General features: G+C 51.3%; 9 protein-coding genes across 9 annotated transcripts; 6 read left to right on the top strand and 3 right to left on the bottom strand.

Annotated features, from left to right (window-relative positions):
* Positions 1-1,754: 1,754 nt before the first annotated feature.
* BJY04DRAFT_82975 (uncharacterized protein) lies at positions 1,755-3,373 on the top strand. Its single transcript, XM_073721149.1, has 3 exons — positions 1,755-1,962; positions 2,033-2,221; positions 2,277-3,373. Exons 1-3 carry the CDS (start codon positions 1,900-1,902, stop codon positions 3,192-3,194), a joined length of 1,170 nt encoding a protein of 389 aa, XP_073570041.1. The 5' UTR covers positions 1,755-1,899; the 3' UTR covers positions 3,195-3,373.
* Positions 3,374-3,818: 445 nt separating this feature from the next.
* On the bottom strand, positions 3,819-5,479 carry BJY04DRAFT_191972 (autophagy-related protein 27). The gene is made up of 3 exons (XM_073711729.1): positions 4,960-5,479; positions 4,362-4,893; positions 3,819-4,312 (listed from the first exon to the last, which is right to left on the bottom strand). The coding sequence occupies exons 1-3, from the start codon at positions 5,216-5,218 to the stop codon at positions 4,117-4,119; spliced, it is 987 nt and encodes a 328-aa protein (XP_073570040.1). The 5' UTR covers positions 5,219-5,479; the 3' UTR covers positions 3,819-4,116.
* BJY04DRAFT_191966 (tubulin-binding prefolding complex subunit GIM3) lies at positions 5,480-6,705 on the top strand. Its single transcript, XM_073711728.1, has 4 exons — positions 5,480-6,041; positions 6,088-6,225; positions 6,296-6,363; positions 6,436-6,705. The coding sequence occupies exons 1-4, from the start codon at positions 6,024-6,026 to the stop codon at positions 6,626-6,628; spliced, it is 417 nt and encodes a 138-aa protein (XP_073570039.1). The 5' UTR covers positions 5,480-6,023; the 3' UTR covers positions 6,629-6,705.
* A 94-nt stretch (positions 6,706-6,799) lies between these two features.
* On the bottom strand, positions 6,800-9,745 carry BJY04DRAFT_82431 (transcription factor domain-containing protein). Its single transcript, XM_073721146.1, has 4 exons — positions 9,121-9,745; positions 8,962-9,059; positions 8,138-8,905; positions 6,800-8,082 (listed from the first exon to the last, which is right to left on the bottom strand). Exons 1-4 carry the CDS (start codon positions 9,544-9,546, stop codon positions 6,987-6,989), a joined length of 2,388 nt encoding a protein of 795 aa, XP_073570038.1. The 5' UTR covers positions 9,547-9,745; the 3' UTR covers positions 6,800-6,986.
* A 5,447-nt stretch (positions 9,746-15,192) lies between these two features.
* On the top strand, positions 15,193-15,789 carry BJY04DRAFT_82370 (uncharacterized protein). Its single transcript, XM_073721145.1, has 2 exons — positions 15,193-15,465; positions 15,523-15,789. Exons 1-2 carry the CDS (start codon positions 15,291-15,293, stop codon positions 15,636-15,638), a joined length of 291 nt encoding a protein of 96 aa, XP_073570037.1. The 5' UTR covers positions 15,193-15,290; the 3' UTR covers positions 15,639-15,789.
* BJY04DRAFT_191955 (proteasome assembly chaperone 4 family protein) lies at positions 15,193-16,468 on the bottom strand. Its single transcript, XM_073711727.1, has 2 exons — positions 16,145-16,468; positions 15,193-16,016 (listed from the first exon to the last, which is right to left on the bottom strand). Exons 1-2 carry the CDS (start codon positions 16,343-16,345, stop codon positions 15,789-15,791), a joined length of 429 nt encoding a protein of 142 aa, XP_073570036.1. The 5' UTR covers positions 16,346-16,468; the 3' UTR covers positions 15,193-15,788.
* Positions 16,469-16,556: 88 nt separating this feature from the next.
* Positions 16,557-18,377, top strand: BJY04DRAFT_191953 (N2227-like protein-domain-containing protein). Its single transcript, XM_073711726.1, has 2 exons — positions 16,557-16,793; positions 16,938-18,377. Exons 1-2 carry the CDS (start codon positions 16,693-16,695, stop codon positions 18,061-18,063), a joined length of 1,227 nt encoding a protein of 408 aa, XP_073570035.1. The 5' UTR covers positions 16,557-16,692; the 3' UTR covers positions 18,064-18,377.
* A 345-nt stretch (positions 18,378-18,722) lies between these two features.
* On the top strand, positions 18,723-19,396 carry BJY04DRAFT_82311 (uncharacterized protein). The gene has a single exon (XM_073721143.1). The coding sequence runs from the start codon at positions 18,785-18,787 to the stop codon at positions 19,280-19,282; it is 498 nt and encodes a 165-aa protein (XP_073570034.1). The 5' UTR covers positions 18,723-18,784; the 3' UTR covers positions 19,283-19,396.
* On the top strand, positions 19,397-22,132 carry BJY04DRAFT_82312 (Hsp70 family protein). The gene is made up of 4 exons (XM_073721144.1): positions 19,397-20,139; positions 20,247-21,179; positions 21,235-21,673; positions 21,731-22,132. The coding sequence occupies exons 1-4, from the start codon at positions 19,510-19,512 to the stop codon at positions 21,928-21,930; spliced, it is 2,202 nt and encodes a 733-aa protein (XP_073570033.1). The 5' UTR covers positions 19,397-19,509; the 3' UTR covers positions 21,931-22,132.
* Positions 22,133-22,197: the final 65 nt, after the last annotated feature.

Below are 22,197 nucleotides of genomic sequence, written 5' to 3'. Positions count from 1 at the left end.
GCCGAGAAATGGATGTTCTGCCGGAAATCAAGGCGGACTGGAAGGGCGGTGGGGAGAAACTAAAGTATACAATGTTACTAGGCAAGTCCAGGCATCTCAAGACTCAACCACATCAAGTTGTCAACAGCTCCCAAACCATATCCTTCGAGTTTCTCTAGTTATTTTACCTAATAGGCGGATCCTTCAGTTGCCTGACCTAACCAATTATTCTACCCCTCCTCCCGCAAAAGCGCCCGACAACCGTCCTTTCACTCTTGTTGCACGCAGGTCAAAGGGAAGGCCTAAGGATTCCTCTTCCGCCAGTCCCACAGCGCGATTCGGAGGCTAGCTATAGCCCCGGCGATTATAGCCCACCGAAAACCCCATGTTAGGAATGGAAATGCTCTATTGGGCAGGCCTACACCCCACGACGCATGACATGGAAAAGTAGACACTGGGATTGGTGTGTGAAGGTCCCAATCGCCCCTCCCCGGTCGCAGCCTCCCAGGTCCGCCCGCTGGAGCTGAGGAAAAACCTGAGTGGCTCAAAGTCAAAAAACGGCGATATCAGCACAGATACAGCTCACGGCCGATATACACTACTCGGCCACCATGATGATTGTTTTGACGCCCTTTCGCTATCTCAACCTCGGGCCAGTTCTCAGACACTCGGCTCTCTTCTTTGTCTTCCGTAATCGCTGCCTGCTTTCGCCGTCCCATGACGTCAAAGTGGAAACCATAAGGTGTCTCGACCAAATGTGGCGACAGGGATACTCAACACCTTCAACCACTCCGCTTCATGACCATGGATAAGTCCTTCCTGTTCGGTCTCCTCTTATGCCCACTCGGGCTGAAACTAACTGCGTCGATTTTTGACCGAGCCGCCGTTACCCCTCGCCTAGGTACGCAGGATGTCGAATTTGCGTCCGTTCGCAGCCGCGTTTGCTTGGCCAGGTTTGTCAGGAACAAGTTGAACTCTGTTCTTCATTTTTAGACATCGAACTCTTCCAATAACAAGGGGGACCAGAGCGGAGCAGAAGCTGTAGATCTCAATCCTGCCTCCGATGGCAGAGCGTTCCCCTCCTCCGGGTGGTTTCGACGAGAACAACCATGGGAAGCCAGAAGTTAGTGGTTAAAGTTTTGGCAAGAAGCGCACGAGATGTAGAATCTGTATAGATCAAGATGAGGATCTTGATAAGAAGATATGGAATCATTATCTATGGCGAATATAGGTGACAGCTAACGCCATCGCCCTACTCCTCAGGACTCCAGGAGGCTGTTCAGTGTTCGCAGACCAGCAGGCAGAGTGGGTTTCAACATCAACCACTTACAGCGACAGCAGTTTGTACTCCATGCTCTAGAAGCAGCTACGTAGTTGACTGGCCCACGCCTGCCTTGATATTCGATGCGATCCCGCGGATTTTCTCTTTCCAGAACGGCCAAACTCAATCGAGAAACTGCATCCCATGCCCTGCTCTCCTGTGATACTCCCACGATCTGAAAAGTCTCTGCTGGATGAAGTCTCTGTCCCGTCCAGCTCTCGCTCGAGAAAGATCCATTTAAAGTGCTGTCCACTACTGTATAAATTCCATCTAGTCCCTGACCGAACCTTGCACATAATCTGTTCCTGAATTCAAACAAATCGAACCACTTGGATTTCCATTCCCTTCCCCGCCTTGAACCCGGAAGTCTCTCAGGGATCCATCCCGTACTACGCTGGAGATTATCCCCCGAGTGCTATACCCATACATAGCAACCTAGAACAGACCTGAGGTTTAGTAGCTTCGCCGGCGGTGAAACTCCCTGGTAGACAGTGAACGATTATTCAACTGAAACTCTACGACTTCGAACTCTTCGATATCCACGAAACAGCCGGCAGAACGCAAGAAATTGTATCTCCCGCAGAACCATCCAAATAACTATGACGCAGAAACCTATCTTCGTTGCAACCCATCCCCGGGCTTGCTCGACGGCTTTTGAACGGGTATTTTATTTCCTGCATACTACGACTGTTTTAAGTAGATTGGAGCGGAGACAAGGCTAATACCAGGCAGGTTTTCATGACCCAGCGGGATACTATTCAGTGTATCCACGAGCCCTTCGGTGATGCATTTTACTACGGCCCCGAGCGGCTCTCAGATCGGTATGAGGCTGATGCGCAGGCCCGTTCAGAGAGTGGGTTTAGCGATTCAACATACCGGACTATTCTTGAGCGGATTGAGCGTGAACAGCACGAAAATGAGGTCTTTGCCTAGTCTTTACCATATTCGGTTTACAGGAATACTAATATGGCAGCAGGGCAAGAGGATCTTCATCAAAGATATCCTGCACTACCTCCTTCCGCCGCACGGCAAACCCTCAAGCGTCGCCCCCTCTCTACATAGGATCAAGCGTGGTGTAGGCACCGAGACCGCAAGCACTACCCCCCTAGCGGCCGTTGGCAGCAACGGATCCCTCACGGACGGATCCAGCGCCAACGGCCATTCTACGGAAGAGGCAGCAGCGAAGACCAACAGCGTCAATGGCAGTACCAAGAGTTCAAATGGCACGGCCCCCTACCCGTACCCCACGCCGTCCGAACCCGGCAACCCAACCGTCATGCCCAAGGAGATTCTAGAGACCTTCCATTTCGCCTTCCTCATCCGCGACCCGCACTATAGCGTGCCCTCCTACTACCGCTGCACGATCCCCCCCCTAGCCGCCACAACGGGATTCACGTACTACGACCCTGCGGAAGCTGGCTATGACGAGATGCGCCGCTTCTTCGAGTACCTGCGCGCCGAGTCCCTAATCGGCCCACATATCGCAACGAGGGAGGAAGTCACCGCCGACGACATCCTTAACGGTGGATCCGAGAACACCGCGCCAGCGAAGCCAGTCTCTAGCCCGGACGCTAAGGTCGGGGTGGAGATCTGCGTTGTCGACGCGGATGAGATGCTTGATTCCCCGGCCGCGATGATGGAGGCGTTCTGCCGTAGTGTTGGGATCCCGTATAGCCCGGCGATGCTTGAATGGGACAACGAGTGCGATCACGAGCAGGCAAGGGAGGCGTTTGAGAAGTGGAGGGGTTTTCACAACGATGCGATTGACTCGAGGGGGTTGACCGCTAGGCAACACGTATGTTCATCTTTCGTCCTTCCTTCTGTTACCTTTTCGTTTCTTTTTCTTCTCCAGTGCCCTCCCCTAGCCACCTACCTTCCCCTTTCAGGAGAGTGAGGCAAAATAGTCAGCCCTTGGCGCTGGGAAGAGGAATGAAGAGTCGTGACTTCTCGTGCGAGAGCGGGCAGCAGCGAAAGTAAAAGAGAAAGTCCAGCTGATCAGTCTTTTTGCAGCCCCGCGCCCCCAAATCAGAAGCCCAGTTCGACGCCGAGTGGCGTGAAAAGTACGGCGAGGAAGGTGCCGTTCTGATTCGCAAGACCGTCGACGCAAACATGGCGGACTATCTCTTCCTGAAGCAGTTCGCCATGAAGGTGTAGGTAGTCTCGTTCGAGATCCAGACGGAAATATGGCCACAGCTGTGATGAAATTTCTGAAGCTGTGGGGGTCTTTTGGGAGGCGGATGACGAGAAAGAAACTATCCTTGAGTTGAGGGGGTGAGGCAAGAAGATGTCGTGATATTAGGCTGGATCACGCAATGCAGTGTGGATGGGAGTGGACACTGTGCATGGGGCATGGGATACGATGAGCGTTTCGCTTTTTTTTGCTTTTCAAATCGTGCATTTTTGAGTTGTCCAGTGGACGGCCATGGGGGTCTGGGAGAATGTATCCTAGCAGCTAGCCAGCAGCTACCTAGTCTGAAGGAAGTAATTGTTCGTCTGATCAAAAAGGTCGGGTGTTGGAGGTTGAACGTAGAGTAGTGGTACTTTTGTCCGTCAGTGGGAAAGCCGGGCCATCGAAGGCAGAGGCACATCATATGGATTTTATTTTATTGCACACTATCCGACCGAGGTATATATCAGATCGTCCAATCAAGCAGCGAACTTGGGGAAAAGTAAACAACACACCAAGACTAATGATTTATGCATCATACAGGGGGGAAAGAAACCAGGTCTGAGCTGAATCCGCCGTCAGTAAGCCCGATGCACTTGCTCTCTTGAACCGTATCAGAACAAACACACAGAAAGAAGTAAGTCCCAGTCTATACAGCACTGTATCCTCCCCTTGAACCCGTCCCTTGGAACGTATTGACGACCCGTCGAAGCCAATCTTGGAAGAGATAGGGTACATCCCGGAGCGTGTCGCCGTGTGGGAGCAGATCCCACCCGCGGGCTCCGTAACGGTTATAGTTCAGCCACGAGCCGAAGATGAGATACGCCGCCGCGCAGAGGAAGAAACTAAGAAGCAGTCAGCGTATGTGAGCATTTTTGTGAATGGGAAGCATACATGATAATCAGCCAGGTGAAGAAACCCCAATGACCGGACGACGGTTCACGATTCTTGAGGTAATCATCGCAAGCATACCGCGTCTTCCAGGTCAGGTTCAGCACATACTTGTCATCACCCTTCTCAAAGCTCTTGAACTGAAGGCTCCTGTCTGGATTCGATCCGTCATTAAACGGTTCCTTGTCACCGTCACCTTTACCCTCGCCCTCCTTCTCGTCCCCACTGTCATCCTTAGAGTCTTCTCGGCTGCGCAGCAAACGCTTCACAGCGTCAGAAAGACCCTCCAAGCCCGACTTGTCTGGATCACATTCAAAGTCGATAAGCGCGCCTGTGTCCTTTGACTTTCCATCCTCCACCGGATACTCGCCCCCTGATAATTTTACTCGGAGCCCCTCCCGTTCCTCATCGATCTCTTTCAAGCGTATGATCTCCGGGTCCTTCGCGCCATGGCCCATGGGGTCTAACCCGACAATAGGGAACGCAAAACTCGTCTCGCGGGCGTCACCATCGTATGTATACTGGAAACCGCAGACTAGATGACAATTAGTCCTATTAGTATTCCTGGGCTAGTTTCGTCGATCTAGGGGGTTACCCGTACTATTTTTTGAAGTTCCGCAATGGAGTCTTCCGCGGGTCGCTGCTCCTTTAAGAGTATTGCACACGTTCAAAACGTAGGTAGTGTTGACAGTAGTCTCATCATGCTTTTCAGCATGGAAGAACTCGTAAGGTCCAGCTAGAGCACTGAGGTCATATCTGGTGTCGTCTATCTTGATCTGGGCGCAGTCAAAGCTAACCGCCGAAGCGAGAGTGGGAAGGAGTACAGCGGCGGATAAAAGCGACGAAGATGGTATTCGCATTGTGCGAGGGCCAAGGGCTATGAGGGTTGATTTCGAGTTGGTGAGAGGGTTTGAGGAAAGGAGAGGTTGTGGTTCAGGAGCTCTCCCTATTGTGTGGGTGACAATGACGCTGTGGTGCTGGGTTGGGCGGTGATTGGAGAAGGCTTAGGTTGGCGTGGCAGGACAGGCAGATGATAGGATCAGGATGTGACTGAGAGATCACAGTTCGACGAAGAAACTGAAGTATTGAGAGGCGATTATGGAAAGCGGTTGATCGCTGGGAGGAGTTGAAGTCGGGAGAAAAGAGGTTGGTTGTGTCGCCTGCTTCCTTGCCGTACTACTGCCCACCAAGCGTAGCGTCAGTCTTGGCGCGTATAGCTTGCTGCTTGCAGACTATGTCAAACTGTACCAACTTAGTATCCGTCAATGCTACAAGACCTATCTATCGCTCGTTGCTTGGGCACTACTCTATAGTCTCTTGCATATGCTCCTTGGGGAACTCTTAGATATGGTCGATCAGGCAAGCCAATGCTAGGCAGAGTTCGGACGCCCGTTCAGCACAAAATACCATAACCAAGACACATACCAAAAACACTAGACAGTGAAGAAGTCAAGCTTACCTTGGTTATATAGCGATTAGGAAGGCTAGCCTTACAGATCAGTGCCCAAAAGTGCATGAATAGTGGAAGTATAAGAAGGGCCAGCACATGGAGCTACCCCGCACAGACCACTTGAGGAACAGCCAGAATATTCGAGCTCCATTCTCTCAGCCACACATAACTGAACTGAACTATCCCACCACCACCGATAGTCAACGATAGCCAAAATGCTCAACGCTCGCATGGTCAGGCCCCCACTCATATTCCAGAAAACTGCTAACTCAAATGCAGCTCTCAAAAGAAGACGAAGCCACCATTGGCAGCACAGAAGACACCGAGGTCCGCCGCGAAGACCAAGAAAAGATCAACCGCTTCAGTCGTCTGCATCAGCGCGAGACGATTCTTGAGGAGAGCTTGAAGGGCAAGCAGGTATTCATCTTTGTTTCCGCTCCCGTCACCTGTCCGCTATCTATCTTGACTAACTCAGAACGCCTCACAGAAAGATAAGGAAGATCTAGAGGAGATCTCAACAGAGCTCGAACTCGCAGATGAGGATGAATTAGTTCCGTATGTTTTGCCTTGATTCAGAGCCACTTTGCGCCCTACTTCATATCAGAACGAAGCTAATCGATCCACTAGGTACAAAATCGGAGACTCATTCGTGCACCTCCCCCTTGAGGAAGCGCAGACGCTGCTCGCCTCTTCAACGGAGGAAATCGACACAGAAGTAGCCAAGCTTGAGGAAACGTTAGGCGAGCTGCGCGACGAGATGCAGCAGTTGAAAGTCGCATTATATGCACGATTCGGGCGGAGCATCAACCTGGAAACTTAGATGATGTATTATTTCTCTAGTGTAGTATGTGGTCTATATCAAACAGTACCGCTGAGCATTGTGGGAATTGGAGCTGTTTTGTTTTGGTTTTATTTTTTGTTTCTAGCTGTTCGTAGATGCTATATATTCCCAAGCTATATACAGGGTCCGACAACATCAAGCGGCACGATTCTGCTGTCCGGCGAATGATGTACAAGGTGCCTGGTATCACAACATAAATTCATTCATGTGTACAACTGCCATAATGCAGGGTCGTTGAGGGTGGGTGGCTGAACGCGCGAAGAGATAACTCAAACCATAACTCCTGGGCGTCTCTAGTCCCGTAGAGCAAGCCCAAAGCCAGACATTCAAAACATTATTATATGATACTCGCAATTGTCATGCGCGAGTGACCCGACGGTTGGTTAGGTACCGAGTCTGGGCTACCTGTGGCAGATTCGCTGCCGCGGTACGACGGTTCTGTCGGTTGCCTTAAGCGCTGCGCCTCTCTTTGCTGTTGCTGCCGCTGCTCCTTCTCAGTCAGAAGGTATTGAACTGACTGTTCAATCCAGTCCCAGCCTTCCCAGCCTTCCGACTCTTTAGCGAGTCTACCATCCCGGGCATTGGAATGCGCTGTATTGCTTAGCGGAGAAGCAGTCTCCAGCTGCGATCCGGTTTCGCTACCCTCCCACACCCAACTACCATTGTTGGTCCCTTGCATATCGCCCGATGCATACGCCAGCAGCTCCTCGTCCCCATCTAGATCCACCAAGTCAATACGCTGCAAACGCTCCAACAAAGATTTCAGAAAGAAAGCAATGTACCGACCACATGCGGCATTCGTAGAGCGGGATTCTCTCATTGCTGAGCTAGCCTGCACACAAACCAAAGCCGCATCGAACTCTTGACGGTAAAGGAGCAACAGCGTACAACGCCAGAGGTGAGCGCAAAGCATCGCTCCCCCCGAAATTGCCATCAGCGATCGCCAGTCCCGATTTCCCGTGATTGGGGAAGTCCGCATACACCGCGACAACAGACGCGCAGTATCCTGGCAGACAGAGACGCAAAAGTCCAGCGCCGAGAGACGAACCTCGGGCGGGCAAAAAGGAGACATATTGTGGCGGTGAAGCATGAGACGGGCATTTTGGAGGTAGATTATTGGAGATAAGGATCGAGGTTCAAGGTAAAGATCTGAGTTCGGTTGATACTGTTCCGGGAAGATGGCCAAGCAGGCGCTGAAGTGACGTTCAAAGGTCTCGAGATTTGCCGTACTAATAGTCGGGGTTTTTAGCGCTCGAGTCAGTTGACCAATGGACCGCACAACGTGGATGGTCGCGAGTAAAGGTGTTGTTTGTTGGCTTTCGGGCAAACAGCCACCCTCTGAGAGGAACTGCTCGTCAATTGGGCAAGGTAAATCGATATCGCAGTCCTGATCATTTATGACCACTGGTTTGCCCATCTCTAGAGCGAGAAGTCTAGCTGAAATTAATACCGCGGAAAGACTAGCAGAGTGCGTTTTGTGGCACGAACCTATCCCATGTATACATCCCCCACCACACGCGCTTGCGCATTTCCCCCTCCAGCGCAGGCCACGGACCCGACTCTAGATGTAGCCCAATCTCCTGAGCAACTTTCACCGCAGAGCCATTCCACACCCAACTGGCCGACTGCGAGTTAACTTCATAGAGGAATATGCTTGCTAGCAAAGCGGCCCGCGCCTGGTCCAAGGTGAAACAATCCTGCCAAACATCGATTACTCCACAGGAAGTTCGCACAAAGTCCTTGCCCTTTTCCTCCCGGTTTGCGTCTGTCGTATGCAGAGATCCACAGGCGAATACCCCGAATAATACAGCGGCCCACTCACGAGGAACTCCTAGTAGTGACCCTTGCCGGTATATATCCTCATACTCTTTCATAAACGTCGGCCAATGGATGATCGGAAGGGTGGAATGGATATGTGTATGGTACTGAGCAAGTAGATGGTGCGCGACGTCTTGTGGTGGGAGTGGAGGAGGGTCTGCTGTTAAGAGCGATTTCGGACCAGGCTGACGGTAAGGCGTGGGGACCTTCCAAATTCCTCTCCCATAATGCCGTAAGTTCGCTCGAGCATTAGAAAGGTCTTGCGCGATGGGAGCCCTTAATCGGCGCGGCGGTCTATAGCCAAGGTCGGGCAACTTCAATTGAGGCTGTCCTGCTCCGTCCATGTCAATGTCCATGACGTTGTCCGATCTTACAGACCGCAATTGTTGCAGTTGCTGTTTGGTCGACCAAAGCTGCTTCTCTAGATCCTGAACTTGTCTACAACCTCATTAGAACCGCAAACTTCTCAAAAAAGCGGTCGGCTAGGCACGAACTTGATGGAAGACATGCGTCTGTTGGTCTCCTTGGTAAACTGGCATCGCACTTTGCGGTTGGTGCATTCCGTACAACTTGTAGAGTCGGATGCGTCGCACTAGACGAGAGAACAGTTAAATCAGGGAACAGATGAATGGTACAGAAAAGTCTCAAAGTACCTTGACCTTGCGCTCTCGACAAGCATCGCAGCTGGGGTCTTTCCTCCTTTGACGATATGCCCGCTTCTGCTGCAGCGGCTGCTGGTGCTGTCCCATTCCACCCCCGTGACGAAGGAACGCCCCCGTTCCCCCAGCAGCACCATTAGTCGGCGCGTCTGCCAGAATTGCTGCTCCAGCCTCCGACGGGGAAACGCTGGAGTCGTATGGGACGTACGTCGCTGCAGGTGTCGGCGCTGGTGGTGGTTGGAGAATGTGAGACATCGGTAAGCCACTGCTGGGTCTAGTTGCTGGGTTAGAGAGGAAAGCGCCCGGTTGAAGGGCTGGCTGAAAGGGTGCTGAGGAGGTAACCGACTGCACTGGAGGCAACTCATAGTGAGCGCCTTGGGGGCTTTGGTTAGTCCACGAGCGGGGGTAATGTGGTTGCATGTCGGTGTTTCGAACGCAGCCTCATAGGAGAAATAATGCACAAGATGAGCGTGAAGCGGTTCCACGAATTCAACAACTCCCGAGAGTCACTGCCTTGGTAGGATGCCAAAATGGCAACAGAATGAGATTGATGGGGAAGAAGCGGGGATCCCACCCGAGAGAAATTGTAGCAAGCGTCTCGCTCTTCCTCGTGGGATAGTGCCTTGTAAGGACGGCGATAGGAGTAGATTACCGTCCAAGCAGGCAGGCGCACCCGATTAAAAGGCACGACAAGGTAATTTGCCCTGAGTGGCGACTGAGGAGCAAATCGGAACAACCGTCGAGATCGCAGCAGACCTTGACAGTAGCAAGGGCCTCCCAGATAATTAAAGTTGGAGCGAGCGCCAGTCGCATTGACAATGATGGGTGGGACTGAGGCTTGTCAAGGTGGGCAGTTTGGGAAATGGTTTAATGACGCCGAAGAAGCCATACACGAAGTCCACTCCACCCGGTGCACGAATCCCAGTGCGAGAATCCTAGGAGGGGTCGCAGATGATCTTAAATGGCGGAAGGCTCCAGGGCCGGTTTGTGAAGCGGAGAGGGGGAAAAGGATTGGAGAGCTTCCGTAAATAGTAGTAGAGAATGGGGGTCCAGAGAAAGGAGCCCGGGGAGGGAGGGGGGTGCACTGCGAGATGAGATTCTCTGCAGGCGAATGGGGACGAACGATTGGAAATGAAAGAGGAGCTGAAAGGGTTGAAGGAAAGACCGGGTAGAAGAAGCTGACTACTGAAGATTCAAATGAAGGTGATGATATCGTGTGAGACAGTGGAGGGAGGGAGAGGATGTCCGAGTGAGTAGTTGGTTTGGACGGGGAGGGGGGGAAAAACAAGCGATCAGATGGCAGAAGGAATAATAAGAATCGGGACTACATCGAGGGAATCTCTGGTACTGGCGGCGGAGATGCAGGCGAGGTCGCAACTTCAATTCGAGAGTAAGAATGTAATAGTATCGTGATGCTTGTTCGAAGACAAGATGACCGGGGTGGTGTCAAGAGTTTGAGTCTGTCTTTCTTCCCCCCGTGACAACTGCCGACTACTTGACCACCACCGTCCGCCATCATCCACCATGCTACATCCACAATTCCATCCGTCCATCCGTCAGACTCAGGACTATTACTTATTACTATTATTATTATTATTTCCATTTTTACTCCTTTTTACCGCATATTATTACTACGATTTGCCATGTACGTCTAGTTCCGAGGCGGAACTTAGCTAACTTCTAAGTTAACAGACTACGTACCCGTTCCACAATCCACAGCCCCCCTTCTGCTGCCTTTCGTTCAATCAGCTACTCTCGTCAGGGTCCCTCCCAGGTCCAGGAATCATCTCCGACAGTTCTCGGCTGTCCCCGGTTACAGCTTACCAGAAAACACGCGCTGAACTGTGAAACAACGCCGGCTCGCCGCCATACCAGATCGAGCATTCGAGCACAGAGTGGAGTGCTGCAACCTGCAGAACTTCAGTCAGCATTCCTTGTGGAGCTGCATTGACTCCTTGAGTCCTTGGCTGGCCTCAGTGGCCTGTCCAGTGTCGTGCCGTTGAGCCTTGGGTTTTGATTCTGATTATTATTATTCCGGTGAGTTGGACAATCGGGCTGGACTCTTGATAGAGTAAGAATAGGCATCCTTCCGAGGACCACCACTGCATCGGTTGCGAGCCGAACCTGTCCTGTAAATGCGACCAGCCGTTAAGCGCAACACTTTGAGGTCACTACCTGAGCAGCTGAGCTACTGTACACTCTGGCTTGCTGTGAATTCATCCATTTGATGCACAGGCTTTTTAAGTTGAAACTATGAACTCGCATTGCCACCAGAATCCGCTGCGTCGTCACCTTCCACTGTCCAGTTTACCGGTCGCCCTACTTTTGTCGATCTATGCGAGATCAGACCTCTCAGTCTCAGCTCAGGCTGAGACGTCCCGAGATCGGCAGAGGTATTAGTAGTTCTGTCCGAGGTCCCTGGGCTCAACTTCAAACTTCAACGTGTCTGTCGTTCGATGAACTTGGATCCATCATCCGCATACTTGGTCCACACAGTCCCACCAACGATTGTCTTTCTAGAAGCTTTGGTAGCAGCCATTATTATCGCCTGGGCTGTATATAAGATGTTGACCGAGTGACGTTCAGATTCAAGAATCAGGATCACCCTTTCTTATGATGACTTGCTGCCGAACAAACAAAGAAGTAGCATGGTCATTCCAGCGCTGGGAATCGCGGATAGAATCGTCAAAGTAACAGGGTCTAAGGAGTACTGCTGTAACTGTCCAAGTGCCCCAAGTCAAACCATCTCTGGAGAGCACCTTTAAGGAAGACAAACTGCCGCTCGGACGTGCAGCCAATCTTTTCAGCGAACTCTGCTGATCAGGAAAGGGGCGTTTGACTGCTGATCCTTGGGCAGCAGCAAAGACCAGTTCGAAGTACTCCGTACTTGTTCTCCCGCTCCTGCCTTTCTTGACGAGTCTCTCGAGGCTGGAGGCTGGAGACTCGAGAGTGGACTGTCAAGGACGATTCCTTTGCCGAGGAGAAATGGAAGCCAAACCTTAAAAATAGCTTGCCCACGTTATTGTTATTATTCCTCTCGAGTTACCGGCTTTACCTTATTTCAAGGTGGCTTGGCTGGCCACCAGAGGCGTCATCATCTTTCTTCCCAACTTCTAACTACTACTACTACTACTACTACTCTTATTTGCGACTCTTAATTTCTTGCCTCTCCACCGATCGATTGATCTTCTTCGTCATTTCTTCCAGTCTGGTTCTTCGGTGTATGCCCCGGAGTACTTGCCACGGTCGTCGCCGTCAATCCTGGCACAGAAGTTTGCAGATTGGTGTGGCAACAAGCTCAACTTAGCCTGTTGGGACTGCTCGTACGGGCCAAATTTCATTATTATTGTGACTGAAGTTTGGGCGCCCTTACGATCAAAAGGCAAGTCAAATCTACCTATGCCGTAGACGGTAGATACCGTACCAAGAAGGTCAGATTTGACGATCGCCCCGTCGGAATCCTTCCCTCGGCTGACGATTGGATAGACCACATGGAAACCAACCGTCAAAGCGTGGCCAACCGCTAAAGAGATTCTGAGTGGTAATAATCGATTCCCGGGCCCCAAGTCCCTGACACGAGATGAAGGGCAGGATTTCCCCCAAATTGGAGACGATTGACAGTGCGAGAAGCTGGAGGCTGGAGCCCGATGTGATCCCCGGTCCCAGCCATTCTTGATGGAGTTCCAAGCCGCTGGAAAAGCTTTCTCCGTACTTTGTCCGAACCATGCCCGTGGAAAAGGTTCTGTCGTCACATCCAGTCGATTATTCGCTAAAAGAGACCATTTTCGGCGCCGATTGCCACCATCTCGTTCTCCCCAGGGAGATCTTAATCAAATGTCAAAATCTCGTGGCCCGTTGAGCCGGTTAAGCCTCCAGAAGCTCGAGGACCCCTCGTGGCTGTGGCGGTGTCAGTCGAGCGACAAGGTAAGCGAAGGCTCCTTCCGAGGTTCCTCCCTTCCAGTTTGCCCAGCTCCCTCCATTTTGGCCAATCACAATTGACAAGTGACATCTCCGAGTCTCAGCACGGACATCGTGGGTGGCTAGGTGGACAATAATAATGGAAACTGGGACTTGGGCTCGCGGCAAACATATCCATCCCACGCTTCTGTCTTCCCTGCGGACTAGTGTTGATTTACACCTCCATACGATTACGGAGTAGCCATTATTTTTCGTCGAATATGATCGCAGAATAATGCATCACCCTGGAGACTGGCACACTCTCACACCATTTCGGCGCCTGAAAAAATGAAACCCAGTAACAGTCGCCCAATTATCAACTAGTTATTGGTGTCCTACTTTGGATGCAGCGGAAACTATCTCCCGAGCCAGTAGTGTAACAGGGCAAACGGGTCGCTAGAAGGCAGCGGAATGCCCATGCGCAGGGCTTCTGGCCGTCAGCTCAGATGTCTCGTGGCGCGGCTCGAGCTCATTTCCCCAGAAGCTCTCATTTCCCCTGCCTAGCTTTGACGAGACGAGGGCCCTCATCGCTTGCATAATGGTCTTGTCCAAACCTTGCAGGAGGCGCTGTTGGAACTTCCGAGTCGAAGTGACGAAGCAATCATAAAATACAACAAGGGCCATCCCTGTGAGAGTGTCGAGTCACTGCATGACCATCTTGTTGGTCGAAACGCCAGTTCATCCTTAGAATCACCATTGGAAAAGACCTTCAATCTTCTGAATTGATTATTAGCCCGGATGTGCCGTGTTGCCCCCCTCGCAGGGCGTGGGCACTGGACACTTGTAGTGGTCGGCTCGCAATCAAGTTACAGTATCAAGCATCGATGGCTTTGCGAACGGCTTTCGACGAGCAATGGCTCATTGTTGATGTTCATCGCGCTTCCCAAAGCGCGAATGATAGCGAAATCTCGAACGGCTGGATTCATTGCGTAGCCTAAACCAACTTCTCGAAACGGTACAGCAGACGTAGGGGATATGTGTGTACCAGGTGGCAGGACTACAGTTCGCGCAAACCATGATGCATACTCCCGCCCAGAACAATCCTTTGACTCAGCAGCAATAATACTCACCATTCTGAAGCACCTCATTCCCTACTGACGCCTACACATGATTCACTGGTGTCATACGGACACCAGCCCAAGAAAGTAAGCAGCCGGACCGGACGTAACTTCGATCCTTCGGGTGCAAAAAGGACTCGCCTTTTTGGCCAACTCGAATACTTTCGCTCGCTCTGAAGAATAAAGAGTAAGACTCACTGGGCTCGGCTGAGATGACCAATTTACTGAACGCGCCCAATGGAAGAGTAGGGTTACTAGGGTAACGTTTTTTTAAGTTGAATAAACGTTACAGTCCTCTTCTATTTCAGCGAAAGGAGGTGTGCCTAAGGTTGGGTAGTATTAGCTACTGCTCGAGCAGTTCGCATTATCATTATTCACTTTCCCTCCAAGCCAAGGCCGTACCACGTAAATCATCTGGGCTCTCTTCACTGGTAACTGTTCCACCGCGAAACTCCAAGAGTGGCATTACTTGCGAACCTGTCTGTGACGCAGCGTCACTGACGCTGTACGGAGTAAGACAAGTCGATATTGATTATTATTGACCCAATTAATTCGGCCAGCTATTGCCCTACGGAGTAGAGATCCGACACTCCACCGCAATCGGATCCTCTACCGATCCCTTTGCGACTGACTCGGTGAGACCCTTAGTCTTCAGGCTATGCATTATGATAAAAACCTACCTCACTGCTCAGTTCGGTTTGGATGGCAAGTTCTCTCCTCTCCCCCACTCGCTGCCATGACTTCCATTATCCTCATATTGACAGTGAGCAGGAGGAGTTAGGAGTCTTCCTCTAGCTTCTCTCCAGTATTTTTGTTGACTACTCCGTGGCGTCCTCCAGCTCGGCAGACAGCGGCCGTGTTTCAGACTCTCTCCCGCTCTTGTCATGCAAGATTGTCCGGTTTCTGTCCAACCGGAGTTCATGGCTCGCTGCGCTAGGGCGGGAGGGCCCATTCTCGGAAGTTCGGGTCCTTTTTCAGCATTAGGGCATGAGCAAATAATCTATGATACTGTGGACCTTCGCAGGCTTGCACTCGCAGTTTTGAGTTCAAACTTCACGGAGTCCGGTCTTCGGTTGACGGCTGATATTCTTCTTATTCTTCTTATTCTACGGTCGGACCAACGAGTCATCTTGTTCGTGAATCTTGTTTATGCCTCCTCTTATCGTCATTCCAACCGAGGGCGGTTGGATGCTAACTTCGGAAATGGTTACCCTTCCGGTAACTAATTGTGCACGGGCGTCCCTCAGCTCAGATCAAACTCTGCCGTCCGTCAACTCTGCCTCGCCTGGCGCGGCCGGCCGTGAAAATTACCGGTTCGAGATAGGTCAGTGCCGCGCCTAATATTATTCACTAAGTAACGGAGTCTGATCAGTGATCAAAGTTGAAAAGACTGCCAGTGCCGAGGGCCCGGCTGAGTGTAACTCCATCGGCGATTCTCCGTTTTGCAAGCGGTGCAACGCCGCGCCAAAAATATATCTCCATCAAACTACTCCGTAAACGCTCTACCTACCGAGGAAGATGCCAACCTTTATCAAACTTAGTTGTTTTTTGACAGACGAATAGTATCTAGGTCTTGCCCAACGCCGATAATACAGTAAGCCCAGCACAATCTAGGTCAGGCTGTCAAGCCCAGGTGGCAGGCTCAATTTAACTCTTCTGCTCATCCCATCTCGCCATCACAGTATCCACAATCTTCGTCAGCCCTTCCATCTCTTCTTCGGGCAGAAGACCGAGAGCAGTAGGATCAATGCTGCATCCAAGGTAGACCGGGACTCCCATGCGGCGAGCCAGGATCTTAGCTATCCGGGTGGCGTACTCTTCAGTTGAGGCAGTAGTGTATAACGTGGTCGAGATGGTGGAACGTGGTGATGTGCGCTAGGAGAAATCAGCAAGTGAAACACAAACGGCGGCCATATATATATATATATATATAAACGTTGTTGTTTCCCGTGGTCAGTAGAATGGTCTGGCCGCTTGGATGTAGAGAGGCAGAGGCCACCTACGTCAGGCATAGCATAGATGAAACTTCCCATCGGCTTCACACTGCCCGTTGAATCGCCGGGGGCGGAAGTAGCCAGAAAAACCATTGTGCAGCTGTTCAGCACTGTGAGATGAATATGCGCTGTGGTGTGGAGAGCTTTCGGAAGGGGAAATGAGAGCTCTGCCGGATGAGTTGGCAAGCTTGGTGATTGTGCTTCGGCCATTGTGAGAGATACTCTGCGTGATCGTCTTTCTTTCTACTGAGTGATATTGTTGCTTGTTGTGATGGGTCCGAGTGAATTGAAGGTTGTTGCTAGAGTTAGATAGGCTTGAAGTTGAAAATCGATGGATGGAATTGTTCGAGACGCGGTGTTTCCCCGCCAAACATTGCACCTGCGGGTCCCGCACCTCGCTTTTGCTTCATCTTTGCCGCCACACAACTATCTAACCTAATTATCACTACCGCGACAACTTGCCTAGAGGTCAGCTTAAATCAACTTATCCGTGGTTTCTTTCCTGCCACAGAATTGTCGCTCGTCGTCGCTTGGTTAACCCGGCGGTTTCCTTCGGCATGACGAACCATGACGACTCAGACAGTTGGGCCGGGGATTTCGACCCCTTGAGCGAAGAGGCTGAACGAAGGGTTTTGTTTGCAGCGATTGATTCTTTTAGGTGGGTTGATATGTCTACGGAGCTGAAGGTATCCTGTTATTCTTTTCTGTAGAAAGGAAACGAAACATGAGAGCACAAAGCACTCGTCCTCATTCCATAACATTTAGATCAAGAGTGAAAGATACAAATGCTAACCCTAGACAGGCAATATCGGAGGACCGCACACTTGAACACAACACACAGGCGGCGCCAGGCGTTCTATGCGCTGCCAACGGCCCATTGGCAGATGCTTGCGGAGCCGCCTTTTTCTCTTTTGGATAACTTCAACAAGGTCGATGACGCTATCGATGTGAATGCTGATATAGCAGATGCCATTCTTGCCACGGGACTTTCGTCGTTCGGCCTCCCCGTAAGCCCTAATCAGTCGGATCCGCGCCAGAATTGGCATGGTGTTGCAACGTCTTCAGATGTCAACAAGGCTCATTCTACAATCAGACAATTTTATCGCGACTGGAGCTTTGAGGGTCGGATTGAACGGGAGGTGTGTTATAGCCCTGTTCTTCATGACTTGAACAGTGAATTCGGAAATAAGCAGAACGGAGCGGAGCAGACTAGAGTGCTTGTTCCTGGAGCTGGATTAGGAAGATTGGTCTTCGAAATATGCCGGGCAGGGTTTGCTGCCGAGGGCAATGAGATATCCTATCATCAACTGCTAGCCAGTAGCTGGGTCCTTAACCATACCTTGGGCCCGCGATGCCACGAGTTGTATCCCTTTGCGCTGCACTTCTCGAATATACTCTCCAGGGAGCAGCAACTGCGCAAAGTTCTGATACCGGATGTTCATCCTGCTAACGCGATGATGGATGCCGCGACTGGCACAGATTCACCATTCGGGACGATGAGCATGTCCGCCGCCGATTTTGTTGTTCTCTATAGCCAACCATCCCAACAGGATGCGTTTGATGCCGTCGCTACGGTCTTTTTCATTGACACTGCTCCCAATATTATCCGCTATATCGAGGCGATCCGGAACTGTCTCAAACCGAACGGGATCTGGATCAATAATGGACCTTTGCTCTGGCATTTTGAGGACGGGAACCAACGCACTCAGAGCGGTGACAGCAACAACGAACAGCCCCAGGGGATTGGAGAGCCGGGTAGCGTGGAACTGACTGAAGAGGAAGTTTTTGCTCTCGTTGAACGCATGGGCTTCAAGATCGAGCAGCGTCAACCTCTGGAAGAGCGGATCGAGTGCGGCTACATCCAAGACCCATATAGCATGCTTCGACCACTGTACCGCCCGTCGCATTGGGTTGCACGGAAGAGCTAGGAGAGCAATCAACCGCAGGAACAGTTGACCACAAAAACAGGGGAAGAAAAGGTGGCCAAAAATAGGAATGAGTCTGCCTCGCAGGATCGGTATGGAATGGCGGTAACGGTATGTACATTACCGGATTACGCGATCAGCGTGACGGGCTTCAGCCGCAGTCCAACAAAGGAACCCACCCATTTTCCAGGTCGGCGCAGGGCTTAGCAAGCTAGTAGCGTGGCTGAATGAGAGGATTCCTTTGGGCAAGTCGTTTGGTCGAAGAGCCATGGGGTTTGGCCAGGGCCGTGGGCACTACTTAGGTACATGTACAGAAATAGAACATAGGGTCTGCCCCCCTAGTGGCTGGGTGCTACATATCGGAGAATAAGTGGCCATGGCCTCTACATGTAGCACTACATAGATAGACAAGAATCACGAGCCCTGTCTATTAGGACTTTTGGAGGGTTGATTGAGATCTATTCTCCGAATGGAGTGATGTGGCTCCCAGAAGGACTTTCAGTCTGGAATCGTGTGGACGCCGGACGGAGGAATGTAATGTGGTTGGTCGAGGTCTAGCGGCACTGGGTACTGTAACATACCTTACATTTCATGACCTCAGGCTCAGTTCAATCAATCTGCTTGCTCTTTAAGTCGCTTCTTCAAACCATTGTGAAGCTTTTTATCGCATCAATGCACAAGTGCAGATAGATATGCGTGCTCTGGTTGTTACTATTAATGCTACATGGAACTCAAAGAAGCAGCCTCTCCGTCGAGTCGAGGGACGATCGCAAACAGTAACAAACCCGAATCATTTGCTGGTTCGTATCTGACAGCAACATTATTCAAGTTGGACACTCTGCTCTTCTCTTTTCTTTCATCATTTTCTTTGATTGACCAAGGAAGAATCCATCCATCCATCAATCAATCAATCTCCCAACTAATACTTCGTATTTCCTTGGAATTGCAGGCGTGCACTGAGAGGGGGCCTCGAATCGGTCCGCTGCCGACCTGGGACCACTCCCTGTCAGCCTCAAGGCGTTATTCTCACCAGCCCGTTAACGCATTCTTCCTCCCCCCAATAATCCCCAATCCCTTTCTCTTCCCCTCCCCCAAATCGCCCTCTCATCGCTTTCTATCTCTCTTCTCTCCCTCTCCCTCTCCTTCTCTCTATCCCGCGCTCCACACTCCTGTCCTGTCGTTTCTGTTGCGTGTTTTCTGTCCCCTGCCAACCAGGGCTTGATTCGATCTGCACCAATCTGACTGCCTGATCTAAGCGTTGCATCGCGATAATATTACTCTTACCTGCCTGCTCTCTCCCACCCCTCCTCAGTCTCAGACACGCACTGCCTCCTTCCATACGAGTTCCACTCCCGCTAGGCGCGCTGCTCTTTTTCTTCCCCCTCCCTCCTCTCCCTCTTTTTCTTTCCTCTCCTTCTTTGTTCGATCGCTTTGGCTTTGGCCATTCATATGGACTCCATGAGCTCACGCTTTAAATCGTTCAGCTGGAAGCGAAACAAACAACAAAACAGCATCTCCTCGGTAGCCCCTGCCCAATCTATCAACACTCCATCAACTCGAACGCTCGTCTCCTCGCCGCCACCCGCCCCGTCTTCCAATCCTACTCCCACCCCCTCCACCACCTCTACCAGTTCTCCTCCTTCCGGCCACAACTCCTCCTCCACCAGCCTCCCCATGAATAACCAGAACCCAATGGGTCAGCCGCCCGGCTACACTTATAATTCTGTTGCGGGACGGCCCACCAGCCCCATGCCTCCCGCCGGCCAGCAGCAAATGCCACACCCGCTCAACACCAACGTCTCTTATCAAGGACAACAAACCTTAGGGGCACCACCAGGATATGGTATGCAACAGCCTGGTGCTCTCGGCCAGAGACTGCCAGCGACACAACCCCCGTACGGGATTCGAAATCCCGCGCACGAGGTCGATGGCGGGGGCCGAAGTAAGGCTTCGTTGATCGTAGGAATCGATTTCGGCACAACGTTCTCAGGTGTCGCATTCGCCTTTGCGACCAACAACGAGGCCCGAGAAGATATCATCACCGAATGGCCCGGCGCTGGTACTCATACCAAACAAAAGGTGGGTCCTTTCTCCCCACCCCAAGAGCTGTGGCAAGGGGTCAGGGCGATCATTTGCGTGATCTAGTACGTCAACCATGAAACTAACCATGTTTATTTCTGCATTAGATCCCAACTGTCTTGTACTATGACCAATATCAAGAAGTGGTAGGATGGGGCCCCGACATTGCGAATGCGTTGGCACCCACCGGCTACCCGAAACAGGGTGTGCAAAAGGTGGAGTGGTTCAAGCTCCAGTTGATGCTCTCTGGAAACACATATATCGACCCGATCAACCTACCACCTCTTCCACCGGGTAAGTCAGAGATTGATGTGGCTGCCGACTATCTCTTCAAGCTACGGCAGGCGATGCGTGCTCAACTACAGAAGACACTTGGCGAGGTTTTTACAAGAGAAGAACGCAATATCAAATACTACCTTACGGTGCCTGCTATCTGGAATGATGCAGGAAAAGCGGCGACACGTGCGGCGGCTCTGCAAGCTGGATTCTTGCGAGACGAGAACGACAACCGTCTTACGTTGATCTCAGAACCCGAAGCCGCTGCGCTTTTCTGCGCCAAAACTGGCCTCTTGAATCTCAAGGTCGGTGATGCGATTCTGATCGTTGACTGCGGTGGAGGTACCGTGGATTTGATCGCATACGAGGTCGAGGAAGAACAGCCCTTCAGTGTCGCCGAATGTACGGCCGGATCTGGTGACTCGTGCGGTTCGACAGCTCTCAACCGAAACTTTAGCAACATCCTCCGCGCCAAGATTCGAAAGATGAAACTTCCTGACGGCTCTCGGACGGCTGGAAAGGTGTACGCAAAGTGTATCATGGACTTTGAGAACCGAATCAAGGCAGACTTCCGAAACAACGGCCAAAAATGGGCAGTGGATGTCGGTATTGAAGCGGATTTCCCTGATGCTGGAATCGAAGAAGGTTACATGACATTCACCAATGAGGAAATTCTTCAGTGCTTCGAGCCTGTCGTCAACCGCATCCTTGAGTTGGTACGCAACCAGATTATCGCTATTCAAGCGCAAAACCGGAATTTACAGGTATGTGCCAAACCAGCTACGTCTTTGAAGAGTTTTGAGCCTAACCTCCAATTAGAATGTTCTCGTTGTCGGCGGTTTCGGTGCATCGGAATACCTCTTTCAACAGATCAAGCTGCACGTGCCGCCCCAGTATCAGTCTAAGGTCGTCCGACCGATGGACTCCGTCGCTGCGATTGTTAAGGGTGCTGTGACAGCGGGTATTACAGAACGTGTTATTACTCACCGTGTTGCGCGCCGACACTACCTGATGGCCACACTGCAGCCCTTCAAAGAAGGATACCACCCTGAGCAGTACCGTGTTCCTAGTCTTGATGGCCGAGACCGTTGCAAGTACACTCGACAGATCTTTGTGCAGAAGGGAGAGCGAGTCAAGATCGGTGAGCCGGTCAAGGTCAGCTTTTTCCGTCAAGTCGCTCCTGGAGCAACTCTGATGTATGAGGACATTCTGTACGCCTGTGACGAAGACGTGTGTCCCGAATACACCAAGGATCCGCGTAAGTTCTCCTGTTATAGGTCTTATACCGTCAGTTCCTAACTGTACCCCCCTGCAGGCATTAAAGAAGTTGTTACTCTAACATCAGACTTGTCCCGCAAAAATCTCGAGACCGACTTTGAGCGCATGGACACGCCTCAGGGTACATTTTACCGAGTGTATTTCGACATTTATCTCACGCTAGACGGCAGTGAGTTCAGCGCCGAGTTGGTCTGCCAAGGCGAGGTGATGGGACGATGCCGTGCGAAGTTCAGATAAGCCCATCATGATAAAGCACAGAGCCCAATGAAGTTTCATGAGAAACGAACCTGAAAGAAAAGCAAAAACCAAGGATCTTCTGTGCCAAACTCCATTTTTTCGCCCCCTCTTTCCGCCATTAAAAGAGAGAATGGCTCAGACAGTGTCCTTTCTCATACCTCCTTCCTTGATAAATATACACGATTTGTTTTCAGGTCATTAGTACTGCACTGAGGGGCGTTCAATATTCCCATTATCTTCTTGAGCCTCGGAATCCTGTTGGTAATA

This window comes from Aspergillus karnatakaensis, assembly GCF_047715665.1.
Source record: "Aspergillus karnatakaensis strain CBS 102800 unplaced genomic scaffold BJY04scaffold_32, whole genome shotgun sequence".
Classification (NCBI taxonomy): Eukaryota; Fungi; Ascomycota; class Eurotiomycetes; order Eurotiales; family Aspergillaceae; genus Aspergillus; species Aspergillus karnatakaensis.
This window is presented reverse-complemented; position numbering and strand designations above follow the sequence as displayed.

Bases quoted from the DNA above. Each gene is read 5' to 3' on its own strand.
- BJY04DRAFT_82311 (XM_073721143.1), top strand. From the start codon at position 18,785: ATGGAACTCAAAGAAGCAGCCTCTCCGTCGAGTCGAGGGACGATCGCA.
- BJY04DRAFT_82370 (XM_073721145.1), top strand. From the start codon at position 15,291: ATGCCTCCTCTTATCGTCATTCCAACCGAGGGCGGTTGGATGCTAACT. The intron at 15,466-15,522 runs GTCAGTGCCGCG...CAGTGATCAAAG, and splicing joins AAATTACCGGTTCGAGATAG to TTGAAAAGACTGCCAGTGCC.
- BJY04DRAFT_82312 (XM_073721144.1), top strand. From the start codon at position 19,510: ATGGACTCCATGAGCTCACGCTTTAAATCGTTCAGCTGGAAGCGAAAC. The intron at 21,180-21,234 runs GTATGTGCCAAA...ACCTCCAATTAG, and splicing joins CGCAAAACCGGAATTTACAG to AATGTTCTCGTTGTCGGCGG. The intron at 21,674-21,730 runs GTAAGTTCTCCT...ACCCCCCTGCAG, and splicing joins CGAATACACCAAGGATCCGC to GCATTAAAGAAGTTGTTACT.
- BJY04DRAFT_191966 (XM_073711728.1), top strand. The intron at 6,226-6,295 runs GTATTCATCTTT...AACGCCTCACAG, and splicing joins AGAGCTTGAAGGGCAAGCAG to AAAGATAAGGAAGATCTAGA. The intron at 6,364-6,435 runs GTATGTTTTGCC...TCGATCCACTAG, and splicing joins GATGAGGATGAATTAGTTCC to GTACAAAATCGGAGACTCAT.
- BJY04DRAFT_82431 (XM_073721146.1), bottom strand. From the start codon at position 9,546: ATGCAACCACATTACCCCCGCTCGTGGACTAACCAAAGCCCCCAAGGC. The intron at 9,060-9,120 runs GTACTTTGAGAC...TCTCTCGTCTAG, and splicing joins GTCGAGAGCGCAAGGTCAAG to TGCGACGCATCCGACTCTAC. The intron at 8,906-8,961 runs GTTCGTGCCTAG...ATGAGGTTGTAG, and splicing joins AGACGCATGTCTTCCATCAA to ACAAGTTCAGGATCTAGAGA.
- BJY04DRAFT_191955 (XM_073711727.1), bottom strand. From the start codon at position 16,345: ATGGCCGAAGCACAATCACCAAGCTTGCCAACTCATCCGGCAGAGCTC. The intron at 16,017-16,144 runs GTAGGTGGCCTC...GATTTCTCCTAG, and splicing joins TCATCTATGCTATGCCTGAC to CGCACATCACCACGTTCCAC.
- BJY04DRAFT_82975 (XM_073721149.1), top strand. From the start codon at position 1,900: ATGACGCAGAAACCTATCTTCGTTGCAACCCATCCCCGGGCTTGCTCG. The intron at 1,963-2,032 runs GTATTTTATTTC...AATACCAGGCAG, and splicing joins GCTCGACGGCTTTTGAACGG to GTTTTCATGACCCAGCGGGA. The intron at 2,222-2,276 runs GTCTTTGCCTAG...ATATGGCAGCAG, and splicing joins GTGAACAGCACGAAAATGAG to GGCAAGAGGATCTTCATCAA.
- BJY04DRAFT_191972 (XM_073711729.1), bottom strand. From the start codon at position 5,218: ATGCGAATACCATCTTCGTCGCTTTTATCCGCCGCTGTACTCCTTCCC. The intron at 4,894-4,959 runs GTACGGGTAACC...ATTGTCATCTAG, and splicing joins TTGCGGAACTTCAAAAAATA to TCTGCGGTTTCCAGTATACA. The intron at 4,313-4,361 runs GTATGCTTCCCA...ACTGCTTCTTAG, and splicing joins TTCACCTGGCTGATTATCAT to TTTCTTCCTCTGCGCGGCGG.
- BJY04DRAFT_191953 (XM_073711726.1), top strand. From the start codon at position 16,693: ATGACGAACCATGACGACTCAGACAGTTGGGCCGGGGATTTCGACCCC. The intron at 16,794-16,937 runs GTGGGTTGATAT...AACCCTAGACAG, and splicing joins GCAGCGATTGATTCTTTTAG to GCAATATCGGAGGACCGCAC.